General features: G+C 46.0%; 1 protein-coding gene across 2 annotated transcripts in view; it reads right to left on the bottom strand.

The window, feature by feature from the left end:
* The window catches only part of LOC129853131 (EGF-like repeat and discoidin I-like domain-containing protein 3), a 234,777-nt gene that overhangs the window by 149,159 nt on the left and 67,842 nt on the right, over positions 1-17,776 (bottom strand). For both annotated transcript variants that reach the window (XM_055918856.1, XM_055918855.1), the window contains exon 3: positions 14,075-14,203. In XM_055918856.1, coding sequence (XP_055774831.1) covers positions 14,075-14,203 — 129 coding nt within the window. The remainder of the gene's footprint in view (positions 1-14,074; positions 14,204-17,776) is intronic.

A 17,776-nucleotide genomic window follows, 5' to 3' on the forward strand; every position in this document is an offset into this window, starting at 1 on the left:
ATTCTCAGCACTTTTCGATAGTCAGAGTTTTCTCTCTTCTCTTCCTTGTTCTAGCTCTTGACAAGTTTTGTTTCACCCACCTAAATACATGACTTCCTCATTGTTGATGAAGTACACTCTTCTGACCATACAGAATTAATAGGGCTATGGCTGTTCGTCCCGAACATTTACTTGTAGTGTTTAGGCTGTTGCGTCCAGCTGAACACCCAAGGGTTGGTCCTGTTGTAAGTGCTACTGCCACCTGGGATTTTGGGAATGCGTCTCTATTTATGCTGCTTGGCGGTGTGCCAGTGGGGCCACCCCTGGCTGCCTGCTGCAGAGGCCGGGGTGACAACACAGCCCAAGTGACAGAGGGTGTGTCCGCACAATTAACCTCAATAACCACTCGATCCCGGCGACTCCTCCACAGGAAAGATAAACCAGGTGAATAAGTGCACAGAGACAGAGAGGGAAGCAGAGGAGACAAATATAAAACACCTCAACTGGAACTAATGGGTTCAGGATCAGTTTTGGGCCGATTCTCTCATCTGTTTTTTTTTTGTTTTTTTTGCAGGCATCTAGTTATATCACCAGCTACTCTCTTTCTTAACCAAAACATATATCTGTGCATCTCTGTTGTTTCTATTCTCCCCTTCGGTTGGCTTCTTTCACTACCAGCTGTCTCTACTGTGCTCTCTCTGCCTCTACTCTTAACTCTCTCTCTCTGCCTCTACTATTCACTCTCTCTCTCCTTCTCCCTACCTCAGTTCCCCCTCTTTATCTCTATTTTTCTCCCTCTCCCTCAGCTCAGACAGGCAATAATTTGACAGACAGCTAAGCTTAGTCTGTCTTGAGTGCTGCATGCGGAGGCAGATTGTGTCGCTCAGTCAACAGCCTTACCCAGAGATGGAATGGCCAGTCCTGATCTGTGGGGCTAAGGGTGTAGAGAGAGACTGAAAAATATTTCAGGGTCTGAGATAGGCCTCGCAGACCTTCCTAAGCACCTTGATTCCAGCTTGTTTCCCCAGCTTGCTATCCCAGATACCTAAGATAAGGCCAACTCCTCTTGGGCCTGAGAAATGGCTAGTGGGATATGAGGGGGCAAATTTACATTTGATGCACAACACTGATCTGTGTGGACCTTTTCAACCCATTTCAATCACACACAGACGCTTTCCACGGTGCACAGAGATCAGTTCAACATCTAGTTAGGGATTCAGCAGCGTAGCTGGTGAAACCATATTGTATTTGTTGACGTTCATTATTATTATTATACCGGGTTTTTCCCACAAGTAAAATAACATTCACATTCCCGTGAGATGGTAAGGCTAAGGATGGTGTAACTTGGCATGATGGTAAAGGTCCAAAGGCCATAACCCTCCCATGCGATGCAATGCCAATTGGCCACATGGTGGAGGTATAACAAGCGATTGAATATGCAAACTTTTAAAGGTCACAACCTTCACCCCATGTGACCTAGAGTCATGACATTTGGTACATAGGTCCCTTTCCTCACACGGAACAAATATGCCTGAAGAATATGATGGATTTTACGCCATTTAGAATTTTGTGAAAAACACTTAAAATGCTACCTCTGCCAGCGAATGACCAACCTTCAGGAAACTTGATAAATGGCATCTATGGACCAATGTCTGTAAACACACTATAATCCAGGCTAGTATGTCAAACAACATGGCTGCAACTGACCAATAAACATGCACATAGGCGTGGTCTGTCACAAATGCATATAAATCAGTCACAGATATTTTGTTTTGTAACAAAACTTGGTTCACATGTTCCGACCACTGTAAAGACTCAACATTTGCAAGCACATTCATATTGAATACACAGTGATGCTATAATGAGTTTAGCTAACCTGTAAAGTATGATTGAGTTTGGCCACATTGTGGAGCTGTTGGATAGGAAAAAACATTAATGCAAGCTCATTGGCTCCTAGCGGCCATATTTCTTTTGCTAGATTCTTGAATGATGTGCATTCATAGATGATATATACCAAATTTGGTTCCGATAGGTCCAGCAGGTTCTGTAGAAGAAGATGTTTAAAGTAATCAACATCATGGAAAATGGTCTAAAATATGGTACATCAAAAGCATATTTTTTGCATGATCAGTTTGATTTTGATTTCATTTATTTGGTAAGCGTGCTAAATAGTACAGACGTAGCCCATCCTAGGGCAATGTGTCACGCACCAGAGGTGCCCCCTCGTACTGTCACGCCCTGACTTTAGAGAGCCTTTTTATGTCTCTATTTGGTTTGGTCAAGGTGTGATTTGGGGTGGGCATTCTATGTTTTTTTTCTCCTATGATTTTGTAGTTCTATGTTTCGGCCGGGTATGGCTCTCAATCAGGGACAGCTGTCTATCGTTGTCTCTGATTGGGAACCATACTTAGGTATCCCTTTTCCCTCCTTTCAGTGTGGGAAGTTGTCTTTGTTTGTGGCACTATAGCCTTAAGCTTCAAGGTCGTTTTTTGTATTGTTTATTGTTTATGTCGGCGTCATCCTAATAAAAAGGAATATGTACGTTCACCACGCTGCGCTTTAGTGCTCTTCATTCTACGGCCGTGACAGAACTTCCCACCACCAAAGGACCAAGCAGCGTGGTAAGTGGGAGCAGCGTTTTCAGGAGGACTGGACATGGGAGGACATCCTGGACGGCAAGGGAGTAAATGGGCACAGCGTTACGAGGGAACACGGCTAGCAAGGAAGCCCGAGAAGCAGCCCCCAAAATGTTTTGGTGGGGGGGGGACACACGAGGAGATTGGCTGAGTCAAGTTGGAGACCTGAGCCAACTCCTCGTGCTTACCGTGGCGAGCGTCGTACTGGTCAGGCACCGTGTTATGCGGTGGAGCGCACGGTGTCTCCAGTGCGCGTTCACAGCCCGGTGCGCTACATCCCAGCTTTCCCACATCTGCCGGGCTAGGGTGAGCATCCAGCCAGGACTGATTGTGCCAGCCCTGGTCTCCAGACCTCCAGTGCGCCTCCTCGGCCCAGTATATCCTGCGTCGGCTCTACGCACAGTGTCTCCGGTGCGTCTGCACAGCCCAGTGCGTCCTGTGCCAGCGCCCCGCATGTGCAGGGCGAAGATAACCATCCAGCCAGGACGGGTTGTGCCAGCTCTAAGCTGGAGACCTCCAGTGCGCCTACACAGCCCAGTGTATCCGGTGTCTCTGGCACGGACAAAACCTCCTGTATGTCTCCCCAGCCTGGTGAGCCCTGTGGCAGCTCCACGTACCAGACTGCCCATACGTCTCCTCACTCCAGTGATGATCCATGGCAAGAAGCCTCCAGTGATGATCCATGGCACGAAGCCTCCAGTGATGATCCATGGTACGACGCCTCCAGTGATGATCCATGGCAAGAAGCCTCCAGTGATGATCAATGGCAAGAAGCCTCCAGTAATGATCCATGGCAAGAAGCCTCCAGTGATGATCCATGGCACGAAGCCTCCAGTAATGATCCATGGCAAGAAGCCTCCAGTGATGATCCATGGCACGAAGCCTCCAGTGAGGAGTCATGGCATGAAGCCTCCAGCGACGGTCTCCAGTCCGGAGTCTCCAGCGACGGCCTCCAGCCCGGAGCCTCCAGCGACGGTCTCCAGTCCGGAGCCTCCAGCGACGTTCCCCCAGTCCGGAGCCTCCAGCTACGTTCCCCAGTCCGGAGCCTCCAGCTACGTTCCCCAGTCCGGAGCCTCCAGCGACGGTCCCCAGTCCGGAGCCTCCAGCGACGGTCCCCAGTCCGGAGCCTCCAGCGACGGTCTCCAGTCCGTAGCCTCCAGCGACGATCTCCAGTCCGGAGCCTCCAGCGACGGTCTCCAGTCCGGAGCCTCCAGCGAGGGTCTCCAGTCCGGAGCCTCCAGCGACGGTCCCCAGTCCGGAGCCCCCAGCGACAGTCCCCAATCCGGGGCCCGCAACCAGGGTGCCCAGTCCGGGGCCCGCAGCGAGGGTGCCCAGTACTGGGCCCGCAGCGAGGGTGCCCAGTCCTGGGCCCGCAACGAGGGTGCCCAGTCCTGGGCCCGCAACGAGGGTGCCCAGTCCTGGGCCCGCAACGAGGGTGCCCAGTCCGAGGCCCGCAACGAGGGTCCCTCGGCGTCATCCTAATAAAAAGGAATATGTACGCTATCCACGCTGCGCTTTGGTCCTCTTCATTCGACGGCTGTGACACAATGTGTCCAATTTGTCCTGTTGGTAGCACCGTGGGCACAAAGCTGAACCCCGGCAACACTGATTTACATTTGGTTGAGTTGTCAACTAATCTGAATTCAAAGTGATATCAAAAGATTTTACCATGTCATTGCATTTAGGTTAAAAGTTGCGTGAAAAGAATCCTAAATTCCCTTACGTTGATTACTGTTTTTCAAACGTAATCAGTTTTCCCCATTGATTCAACATCATCACATTCAATTTTTATGTTGAAATGACAAAAGGGCATCATCAATGGATTACACAGAAAAAACACAATTTAATCCTGTCAAATAGACAGACCGACCGACCGACCGACCGACCGACCGACCGACCGACCGACCGACAGACAGACAGACAGACAGACAGACCGACAGACAGACAGACCGACAGACAGACAGACAGACAGACAGACAGACAGACAGACAGACAGACAGACAGACAGACAGACCGACAGACCGACAGACCGACAGACCGACAGACCGACAGACCGACAGACCGACAGACCGACAGACAGACAGACAGACAGACAGACAGACAGACAGACAGACAGACAGACAGACAGACAGACAGACAGACAGACAGACAGACAGACAGACAGACAGACAGACAGACAGACAGACAGACAGACAGACAGACAGACAGACAGACAGACAGACAGACAGACAGACAGACAGACAGACAGACAGACAGACAGACAGACCGACCGACCGACCGACCGACCGACCGACCGACCGACCGACCGACCGACCGACCGACCGACCGACCGACCGACCGACCGACCGACCGACCGACCGACCGACCGACCGACCGACCGACCGACCGACCGACCGACCGACCGACCGACCGACCGACCGACCGACCGACCGACCGACCGACCGACCCGACCGACCGACCGACCGACCGACCGACCGACCGACCGACCGACCCGACCGACCGACCGACCGACCGACCGACCGACCGACCGACCGACCGACCGACCGACCGACCGACCGACCGACCGACCGACCGACCGACCGACCGACCGACCGACCGACCGACCGACCGACCGACCGACCGACCGACCGACCGACCGACCGACCGACCGACCGACCGACCGACCGACCGACCGACCGACCGACCGACCGACCGACCGACCGACCGACCGACCGACAGACAGACAGACAGACAGACAGACAGACCGACCGACAGACAGACAGACAGACAGACAGACAGACAGACAGACAGACAGACAGACAGACAGACAGACAGACAGACAGACAGACAGACAGACAGACAGACAGACAGACAGACAGACAGACAGACAGACAGACAGACAGACAGACAGACAGACAGACAGACAGACAGACAGACAGACAGACAGACAGACAGACAGACAGACAGACAGACAGACAGACAGACAGACAGACAGACAGACAGACAGACAGACAGACAGACAGACAGACAGACAGACAGACAGACAGACAGACAGACAGACAGACAGACAGACAGACAGACAGACAGACAGACAGACAGACAGACAGACAGACAGACAGACAGACAGACAGACAGACAGACAGACAGACAGACAGACAGACAGACAGACAGACAGACAGACAGACAGACCGACCGACCGACCGACCGACCGACCGACCGACCGACCGACCGACCGACCGACCGACCGACCGACCGACCGACCGACCGACCGACCGACCGACCGACCGACCGACCGACCGACCGACCGACCGACCGACCGACCGACCGACCGACCGACCGACCGACCGACCGACCGACCGACCGACCGACCGACCGACCGACCGACCGACCGACAGACAGACAGACAGACAGACAGACAGACAGACAGACAGACAGACAGACAGACAGACAGACACACACACACACACTAACGCGTCCACACTATCTCGCATTCCTACTCACTCAAACATGCAGTGCAAGTCAAAAGTTTGGACAAACCTACTCATTCAAAGGTTTTTCTTTATTTGTACTATTTTCTACATTGTAAAATAATAGTGAAGACATCAGAACTATGAAATAACACATTTAGAATCATGTACTAACCAAAGAAAGTGACAAACAAATCAAAACATAATATTTGAGATTCTTCAAAGTAGCATCCCGTTGCCTTGATGACAGCTTTGCACACTCTTCTCTCAGCCAGCTTCATGAGGTAGTCACCGGGAATACATTTCAATTAACAGGTGTGTCTTGTTACAAGTTAAATTGCGGGATTTCTTTTCTTCTTAATGCGTTTGAGACAATCAGTTGTATTGAGACAAGATAGGGGGGTATACAGAAGATAGCCCTATTTGGTTAAAGACCAAGTCCATATTATGGCAAGAACAGCTCAAATAAGCAAAGAGAAATGACAGTCAATCAATACTTTAAGACATGAAGATCAGTCAATCCAGAAAATGTCAAGGACTTTGAAAGTTTCTGAAAGTGCAGTCGCAAAACCAATCAAGCGCTATGATGAAACTGAGGACAGTCTCTATTGTGGACCGCCACAGGAAAGGAAGACCCAGAGTTACCTCTGCTGCAGAGGATAAGTTAATTAGAGTTAACTGCACCTCAGATTGCAGCCCAAATCAATGCATCACATAGTTCAAGTAACAGACACATCTCAACATCAACTGTTCAGATGAGACTGTGTGAATCAGGCCTTCATGGTCGAATTGCTGCAAAGAAACCACTACTAACGGACACCAATAAGAAGAAAAGACTTGGTCCAAGAAACACGAGCATTCAACATTAGAATGGTGGAAATATGTCCTTTTGTCTGACTTTAACAAATTTGAGATTTTATTCTATCCAACCTCTGTGTCTTTGTGAGACGCAAAGTAGGTGAACGGATGATCTCCGCATGTGTGGTTCCCACCGTGAACCATTGAGGAGGAGGTGTGATGGTGTGGGGGTGTTATTCTGGTGAAACTGTTATTTATTCACTTAACCAGCCTGGCGACCAAAGCTTTCTGCAGTGATATGCCATCCCATCTGGTTTGCACTTAGTGGGACTATAATTAGTTGTTCAACAGGACAATGACCCAACACACCTCCAGGCTGTGTAAGGGCCATTTGACCAAGAAGGAGAGTGATGGAGTGCTGCATCAGACTGCCTGGCCTCCACAATCACCCAACCTCAACCTAATTGAGATGGCTTGGACTGAGTTGTACCATAAAGGGAAGGGAAATCAGCCAACACGTGCTCAGCATATGTGGGAACTCCTTCAAGACTGTTGGAAAAAGATTCCTCATGAAGCTGGTTGAGAGTATGCCATGAGTGTGCAAAGCTGTCATCAAGGCAAAGGGTGGCTACTTTGAAGAATCTAAAATCAAAATATGTTTTTATTTGTTTAACACTTTTTGTTTACTACATGATTCCATACGTGTTATTTCAAAGTTTTGATGTCTTCACTATTATTCTTTAATGTAGAAAATAGCAAGAATATAGAAAAACCCTTGAATGAGTAGGTGTGTCAACTTTTGACTGGTACTGTACAGGCTAAACCTTCTCTTACGCTAACACACACATGCAGGGATACACCTCTGCCTCTTAGACTCTTGAAGAGTAGATAGCGCACAACAATTGGAGAAGTGGAAAACAGCTCTGCCAAAGTCACTGAGAGCATTTCATGGAGATGGGATGCTGTGAGCTGAATATAATTCTGTTGCGTTAGCAAAGCATGTATATTTTCTCCCTATGTGTGTGTGAAGGTTTGAGAAGTGGCGGTACCACTGCATCTCTCCAGCAGCATATCAAATAAATGTGTCTAATGCAGGCATAATTGGAGAGCCCAACACTATGCCCAGATGCGGATCTAGCGTCTCTGTCGCCTGTGCAGATGAAAGGCCGCTCTGATGTTGCCCAGGTGTATTGACTTACAGTAATTGCTCCTCACGGCTCATATTGCACCACACCATGAACACAGGCTGATTCCCTCAGAACAAGGAGCCGAGCAGGCGTCAGAGCCAACAAGCCATGACAGCACCTGTCAATACATCATCAAATATGAAAAAACCCACACATCCTACGTTTAGCTTCAATCAATTGTGCCCTGTTGGCATGGTTTGAAAATAAAGAGGGCAAAGACTGCTTATTGATAATAAAAAAAAATGGTAGACGAAATGCGCTCTGAGACATCTGGCCGAGGAATAAAGGGATGTAGTGAAGGCACAGCCCCAGCCCATTCAGAGAAGAAGCCATGTTTTAAACTTGTTTTCCATGGAGCCAGCTTGGGAACACTGTGCATATCACCACACAGCCTTTCCCGCTGGCTGGGATTCTGTGCCCTCTCTACCTACATTATCCTATTTCAGGAAGAGAGTGTTGGAGACATCATTAAGTTCATAGTACACTGCTTCGCTGTTTACTCATACTGAGCTGATGTGCTGTATCCTTCTACATCAGTGAGAGTGAGGATAGTGGAGCACCCTGAGATCCTAGCGAGAGCACTGTTATAATGATGGTGTGCTATTTCATTTAAGCCTAGTTTATCATCGCTTCCTGACAGGATAGGTCCGATGTTTTGAAAAGGAAATGCCTCATGTTGACTACAGCCTGCCATCTGATTGCTGCAGGCAGTTCTGCGATGGAGTTAACAGGGGGTACTGTACAGTACAACCAATGTTGTCCACTGGATTAGTTGAGAGTCCCAAGAAAAGTGGTTGTATCATGACACATTAACCCTACAACAGACAGAAAAAACACAGAGAAAGCAAGAAAGATGCTTCTGCAAAATGTAAACAACAGCAAATTAACCTTTATTTGTCTGTATTGTCTGTCCTTGGTAGATGGAAGACGCAGTATGTGTGTCCAGGACAGGCCCGACCCCTACAGCCACAGAGGTGATCACTCCCAATCGCCTGCCTGTTTGACACTTCATTACAATAATAAGCCATTTTCCGAATACTGTGGTCTGACAGTCGGCCCCCTGTCGCCACGGGAACATGACAGCGCATCATTTGAGTAATGACAACGCAGCGGCACTTTCTCTCAAAATAAGAGCTGTGATAATAACAGTGATGATAATAAGCCAAACCGCCAGGGACTTGCTGTGCCTTTTACAGACTGTGGAGACTCCTGGAAGGTCGCCAGCATGAGAACCGATCATATGGGGACACTTGAAAAACAAACATACTATAATCCATGTCAGAAAACGGGTTGATTTTACAGATTGTGTCTGCAATACCAAGCACTGATTCAACTACTATCACATAACATATCAAATTTGACATGACAGGTGTTTTATTTCTCTAAGCTCTATTCAATGAAGTTAATACATATTTTACATTTCCCATGTATTTTCACGGCAGACAGAATGTGCATTGACTCCATTTTACCTAGGAGAGGCTGGATAAGCGAGGGTATATCCATCTGCTCCCAAGGGATTTCAACCAATACACTTTCAGTCACATACTGTAATCTTCACAATCCTGAGATTCTCCATCCTTGTCTTGGCGCTATGCCCCCCAAAAATTGTCCATCTTATCATCTTATATTGATGAAAGCCTAAACTGTCCATCATTTCAATGACCAGATGCCCAATTGTGTTAGAATCAGAGAATCCCTAGTGCTAACAAACCAAATGTTCACATTCTATTAGAGAGAACTAGAGCACAGTACTGCATCCTGGAGAAAGCTAAAGGTTTGCTTGGTAGATAGAGTATTGAAACAGAGATATATTGGGCTTCAGTAAGGTGTGCACATCAAATACATAAACAAACAAAAAACGTCAGATTTATTTTTGAGACATATCATATAGCCCTATAAGAAAACCCTTTTGGGTTCCAGGTAGAGCTCTTTAAGGGTTCCATGTAGAACCCTCTGTAGAAATGGCTCTACATGGAACCCAAAAGAGTTCTATCTGCAACCAAAAAAGATTACGCAAAGATTTCACCTATGGGGACAGCCGAAGAAGCTTTTAAGGTTCTAGATAACATATTTTTTTCTAAAAGTGTAGGATTAGAAGCCAGACGTGCAAAACACACCTTTCTATTTTTCCTTGATAACTAGTTTTCCTTGATAACTAGTTTTCCTTGATAACTAGTTTTCCTTGGCAAAGCCAACACAATGTACTTCAGCTGCCGACCACGAATGTACAAAACTATTCTGTAAAGCTGTTTGCGAATTTGTCGCTGAGGTGTCTGAAATGCCCTGTCTGTGCTCTAAAATCTCAACAACTCAACTTGTCTCCTGAATAGCTCACCACAAAAAAAGTTAACTCAGCTGTAGACCTGTCCATCAAAACATACTTAAAATAGCTTATATTTCATGAGCTGTTCATGCCATGTCATTTATGTCTGTGCTTCATAAACCACCTCTGAAGAGCATGGTGTGTAATACTGTCTGTGTTTAGGATAATGCTCAAAGGTGTGAAATTGGATTTGGGTCTGACAGAGTGAGCAGGTAAAGGAAACGGCAAAGGCTTGGGTTTCTCTGCTGCACACTCAAACCAGAGTATTGGTAACATCATATACAGTACTGATGACATGCACATTATGTAGTATATGTTCAATCAGAATAAGAGCAAGAGGTGAACAGACTGTGGTTAGTTTAGTAGTAAATAAAATGGTGAAGTGCTCTCTGACTTTATTTGACTTGTGATTTGTTTTAAAGCAAAATAAGCTGTGAAATGGTGTCAAGCCAGACAACATTACATTTATTCCAGTGTTCAATATGCAAACACATCTCAGTATCGTCTCTGCTTCTCCCTACTTGTCATTCTGGTTTCTGCTGGATTCCCTGGCAATATTTCTCTATTTAGAACGAAGGCACGCAGGCAGCTATTCAACTCGGGTTTGTTCCTCTCCGATAAAATCCGACTGACTCAATTTTATCTTTTCCATTAAGCTCGTCAGCAATTAAAAGCCCACCCGTACCTCAACAAAGCCAGCAAAGCTGTCATTCTGAGGGAACAATTATTCCTGTGCCTTTATCAATTAATTGCAGAAATTATCCAGACACAAGATGTTGTTTATTAATGTCTTCAGATACATGTACAGATTTTTATTAATTTGACTGTAATGAGTGAAAATAAAAACGGCTGCCATTAGTACGTATTCAGTTTGGCAGCCATTAGCATGCATTCAGTTTGGCAGCTTTTAGTACATATTCAGGTTTGCAGCCATTAGTACACATGCAGGTCGGAAGTCAGCAGTACACATTAAGGTTTGCAGCCATTGTTACTCATTCAGGTTGGTAGCCATTATTACATATTCAGGTTAGCAGCTATTAGTATGTATTCAGGTTGGCAGCCAGTAGTACCTATTTAGTTTGCAGCCATTAGTACACATTAAGGGTCACAGTCATTATTACGCAATCAGGTCGGCAGCAATTATTACATATTAAGGTTGGTAGCCATTAGTTATGTATTCAGGTTAGCAGGCATTAGCACGTATTTAGGTTGGCAGCCATTAGCACGTATTCAGGTTGGCAGCCATTAGCACGTATTCAGGCAATCTCAAATAGGTTTCTCGCCCACAGGGCTTAATGGAAAACAATAACTGAACTATGATGTGCATGCTAACAGGAACACTCATTGAGAAATCAACCTTGGGCCAAATTCATGAGGCTAATGTTGAAAAAGTCAGGATTAAATGTAGAGCTGTCACTTAGTCAAAGAACTTGGCCCTTTCTGTCACGACTTCCGCCGAAGTCGGTCCCTCTCCTTGTTCGGGCGGTGTTCGTCGGTCGGCAACGCCGGCCTTCTAGCCATCGCGATCCACTTTTAATTTTCCATTTGTTTTGTCTTGTCTTCCACACACCTGGTTCCAATTCCATAATTACATGTTGTGTATTTAACCCTCTATTTCCCCCATGTCCTTGTCCGGAATTGTTTATTGTAATGTTTGTGCACGTTAAGCTGGTGTGTGATGGGTTTTACACATTTATTATTGTACTGTTAAAGGTGGTTTTATTTATTAAACCGCACTGTTGTAAAACAGTTTTTGCTCTCCTGCGCCTGACTTCTCTGCCGCCAGTACGCACCCCTTACACTTTCACTTTAAATTAATTAAAAGGCAGACTAACTAAATGGAGCACAGAGTATATATATATACACACACAAAACCTTTCCATAAGGCATCACATGCGGAAACGGTCAGAAAAGTTGGGGGACAGGGGCATAGTGAGTGTGACGTGGCAGTAGAACAAATACACATGGGTGATACAGTCACAGTCATAGTCACAGTTATAGTATTAAAGATCAAAAACACCATAACAAAGGAATTCCACGCATTTATTAAGTAAAGTAACTGGAATTAATTTCACTTGAAAGCTAATAAAATCTAAAGCAGGTTAAAAAAAAATTCAAAGACTGCGGTGACATAAATGCAGTCAATCTCCCCTGTCCCTCATGTTCATTTAGACAACCATAACTCTCTGTAGACTGTGTCTCGAATGCTCTCTTTCTCACAATAGCAGGGAGGAAAAGAAAATCACTTTTCTCCAGAACATCTCTGTTTATCTTCTGGGTCTGTTTAACCTACATGTAAGTGGGGAAATACCAGATCTCTCTCTCTCTCTCTCTCTCATCCTCTCTCTCTCTCTTCTCTCACTCTCTCTCTCACTCTCTCTCTCTTCTCTCTCTCTCTCTCTCTCTCTCTCTCTCTCTCTCTCTCTCTCTCTCTCTCTCTCTCTCTCTCTCTCTCTCTCTCTCTCTCTCTCTCTCTCTCTCTCTCTCTCTCTCTCTCTCTCTCTCTCTCTCTCTCTCTCTCTCTCTCTCTCCACCATTTTTCTCCCCCACCCTTTCTTTCTCTTTCTGTCTCTAAACTAATATCCATCCCGCCCAGACTTCACCAGAATATATTAAAGCTGCTCTTCATTATTTACAGACACACCTGTGAAGAAGATGGCCTGCGTATAGGAAAGGAAACCTAATGCCCGGATCTGCCAAGCAGAGGCAGGGAGAGAGGGTATAGGGACCACAGGAGCTGGCCTACATATCATCCAGCAGGATATAGGATTTAGCACTTCCAAACAAAGACTAAACTTTGGACACATAATCCCACGTTAATGGCTAGCGGCTTCCCTACTTCTTCCCTGTTTATATAAGAATTGCTTTCTGGTCTGAGGGGTAAGGTTACTTTGATAAAGCACACAAAAACAGTGCAAGTAATACTGTAATAATGTAATAATGTAATACTCTCAAAATGTGAAGTAGAATTTTTCAAAGGATCACCTTGTAGCTATGACTACATGTTGCTCTCATGTTGATCTATTCACACCGTCGCCCTGGCTTTGTGTTTGTTTTGTGCCATATTAAAAGCAACACAGATTAACATGTTGAATTGAATGATGCAATGCATTGTTCAAGGATATGTTCATATTTGTGTTTGTCTTAGTTCTCTTACAGGAAACATCCTGAATACAATGTATGTGTACATGTACACACACACACACACACACACACACACACACACACACACACACACACACACACACACACACACACACACACACACACACACACACACACACACACACACACACACACACACACACACACACACACACACAGGTAAGATGCAGTAACACCAGCTCCCGTCCAAGGTCTTACATCATGTAGTGTAGCAACATACATTTCCTAACACTAACACTACTCTACAAAAGAAAGCAAATTCAGCACTTTTATTTCCTGTACCTGATTTACCGCTCTGGCATTTTGCTGAACCCACTCTTTCAAGTTTGAAAGACACCGTTACTTTCTGTAAAGGACCATTATTGTTTTCTCTAAGCTCTTGTATGGTCATGACAGGTGAGCGTTTAACCAGTGGAAAGTCTTTATATGAATGGCAACATTTTCTTTAAGATCTCTACTTCACTCTTTTTTCATATGGAGATTTTGCCTAGAATTGTTAGCACCGGTAGATACAAGGATATTGATGATCATCCAACTTACTGTGTTGGCAGTGGATTCCGTTGAAGCCGGTTGGACACTTGCAGACATAGCCTATGAACGTGTCGCCTCTGTAGGTTTCACTGATTTCACATATTCCTCTGTTGTGGCATGGGTTCGGGTGGCACGGTCCTGAGTGGAGAAACAACAAACAGAAGGAGACAAAACACGGTCAACATTATCAAGGGGTCTTTTGCCATTATAACTATTGACTAGACATGGACGCTTGCGAAAACATCATTACAGTAGTGATGCATTGCATCAGGTTGTGGTCCAGCCTTTTCCGTCAGAGAATCTCCGACTGACTTAATGAATCCAATACACTGGGTTGAACTCTAAGTCAGAGGAAAGGACTGGTGGGTAAATAGATGGATGGAGAGTGATAGATGAAGTGCCTGTCATTCACAGAGATCTAGTTCTAGAGTTCTGCAGAACTGCCCAGAGCTAGCCTCGTACGAACCATCCTGAGCTGCCCAGAGCTAGCCTCGTACGAACCATCCTGAACTGCCCAGAGCTAGCCTCGTACGAACCATCCTGAGCTTCCCAGAGCTAGCCTCGTACGAACCATCCTGAGCTGCCCAGAGCTAGCCTCGTACGAACCATCCTGAACTGCCCAGAGCTAGCCTCGTACGAACCATCCTGAGCTTCCCAGAGCTAGCCTCGTACGAACCATCCTGAACTGCCCAGAGCTAGCCTCGTACGAACCATCCTGAGCTGCCCAGAGCTAGCCTCGTACGAACCATCCTGAACTGCCCAGAGCTAGCCTCGTACGAACCATCCTGAGCTTCCCAGAGCTAGCCTCGTACGAACCATCCTGAACTGCCCAGAGCTAGCCTCGTACGAACCATCCTGAGCTGCCCAAGGCACGGAGGCTGCACTAATGATCCTGGAATACCCCACACTAGGAAAGCAGCATTTCCTGAGAAAAACATAGCGTGGAGTTCAGCCTGTGTAACTGCAATGAAGCCAAGAAATACACCCACACAGCAAAACACACATCAAATAAGCAAAGCTGAAATCTCAATAAGAGGAAAACATATTTTATTTGAAAGTGCCTGGTCTGTCTCAGTTGATGATGATTAATAACTTGGTTAGCACGCTCATCTTTTCCCTGGCCTTTTCTATTTTTCCAATTTAGTTTTGCTACAATGTCATTTCTTAGGGAATAATAATGACAGCAAAGGCTTGGACTCAAAGTTATTACAAGCAAACACTTATGACACAGCAATATGTCACTGCACTGACAGTGCCTACAACATGGTGCCATAACACTGCCATCTAAAACCCCTCACCGACGACTACTACCTGCAGTGTGGGCCAAATGTAAATGACAAGGCCTCGATGAAGGCTTATTGGATTCATAACTCAGAGCCTGCCAATAGCTCCCTCATGTTTTAAACAACGAGGTGTAGAACTGCCTGGATGCTGTCAAAACTTCCCAGTTGAAGTTTGATGGCAAAACTTTTGTAATCTCTCACAGGGAAGATATTCATGCAAATAACTTTGAAGGAATGGGGGGAATCGACAATCAAATTATGTTGTATAATGCTGTGATTTACTTATTTGGCAGAGACTTAAACATCAATCAGATCTATTTTATAACCAGGAGGGTAGGAGCATCGCCCGTTCACAATTAATTTATCGTGACTGAGAAGGCTTAAAGTTACGTATTGGCTCAACACATATTTAACCTTGGGATGTTAAATAAAACAACTTGAGCCAATATGCAATGCTTCAAAGGACATGAAAACACCTGTGACAAAAATAAATGTTTCCAACTTACAAATGAATTGTCTTTTGTATTTTTTTTTAAACCAAATTGTTGACAGGCATAACTGCCTTTTGATAGGTCCCTTATTCTTTGTCCCTTGTCTTCAGTAACACCTATAAAGGAAGAGATGACAGGTCTCAGGGTTCCATTCATGTCCTCGCTCTCACCTCGATAGGTGAACGACCAATTTCAGCACAATTGCTAGTGTCCAGTCAACACACAAACAGCCTATTCTCGCTCATCTGCTTAACCTCAGTCACAAGAAAAGAGTAGCAATGACACAACATCATAGAGATCCAGGGCAGATTCAGCCTTCAGAATGAACACAGGCTAGCTTATTGCTACGTGTTGTTGGCAGTGGCACGCCGTTGCATATGAATTGCAAACGAGGGTAACCCTATCAAAGTCAAGCCCATTCCGCCTCACTCCTGTATCAGTATTAATGAGACTTGTGGATAATTAGTTGAACAGAGGAAAGTATAATAGCTTTCACAAAGGCCTTGCTCTCTAAGGAGGAGGAGAGGGTGTCAGGCGTCAGGGCTGTTTTGACGTGACGATCTATAACGGCACAAAGGAACACTGAAAGCCTCTCTAATGGAGAATACATCCCTGCACAAAGCACAGCCACAGCAGAGTGAGAGTGAATGAGAGAGAGAGAGAATGAGAGAATGAGAGAGCGAGAGAGCGAGAGAGCGAGAGAGAGAGAGCGAGAAAGAGAAAGAGAGAGAGAGAGAGAGAGAGAGAGAGAGAGAGAGAGAGAGAGAGAAAGAAAGAGAAAGAGAAAGATAAAAAGAAAGAGAAAGAAAGAGTGAAAGAAAGAGAGCAGGAAAGATAGAAAAAGTGAAAGAAAGAGAGCGAGAAAGATAGAAAGAGAGAGCGAGCGAGAGAAGAGAGCGAGAGAGAGAGAGTGAGAGTGAGAGAGCGAGAGTGAGAGAAGAGAGAGAGAGTGAGAGAGAGAGAGTGAGAGAAGAGATAGAGAGAGTGAGAGAGTGAGAGAATAGAGAGAGAGTGAGAGAGTGAGAGAAGAGAGAGAGAGTGAGAGAGAGAGAGTGAGAGAAGAGAGAGAGAGTGAGAGAAGAGAGAAGAGAAAGAGAGAGAGAATGAGAGAGAGTGAGAGAAAGTGCGAGAGAAAAAGAGGGAGAAAGAGAGAGAGAAAGAGGGGCGGTCTACAATAGCAGTGTCCTTTGAGACTTCACCCTGATAAAACGTTCTTTGTCCTACGACGTTGTTCTCTTTGCTGTCGGTGTGTGTGTGTTGAAAAGAGGTTGGGGGCTTTGCTGTGCGAATGTCAGCCAAGGTAGTCTTGTGTGCTCTAGCCCTTGGGCCGTGATAGATGTGTGCCACGCGATGCCTGCCCCAGCTCCGCAATTTCTTTTTGGGCTGCAAAGAGAGCCCAATCAATCAACGGTGAAAACCTGATGAGTGGTTAAACAGAGAAAAGCGTCCTATGTTTCCTCTGAGATCAATCACCAAAGGCTGACATTTTCGGTGTGTCGGGTACAGTCGAGCCCCTAAATCCTATTTGGCAGGTTTTAGGAACATTGTTTTTTTAGGAACAGGTTTTAGGAACATTAGCTTGTTCCAATGCCCGGGGGATTGTATATTTACTCAGCTAAATTTCATTAGACCGAGGGATAAACCATATGAACTGAGTATACAAAACATTAGGAACACCTGCTCTTTCCATGACATAGACTGACCAGGTGAATCCAGGTGAAAGCTATGATCCCTTACTGATTTCACTGGTTAAATCCACTTAAATCAGTGTAGCAGGATTGTGTATGTATGAAATTCAGAGGGTGAATGAGGAAGACAAAATATTTAAGTACCTTTGAACGGGGTATGCTAGTAGGTGACAGGCACACTGGTTTGAGTGTTTCAAGAACTGCAACGCTGCTGGGTTTTTCAAGCTCAACAGTTTACCGTGTGTATCA

The sequence above is a fragment of the Salvelinus fontinalis genome, chromosome 4 (genome assembly GCF_029448725.1).
Source record: "Salvelinus fontinalis isolate EN_2023a chromosome 4, ASM2944872v1, whole genome shotgun sequence".
Taxonomy (NCBI): Eukaryota; Metazoa; Chordata; class Actinopteri; order Salmoniformes; family Salmonidae; genus Salvelinus; species Salvelinus fontinalis.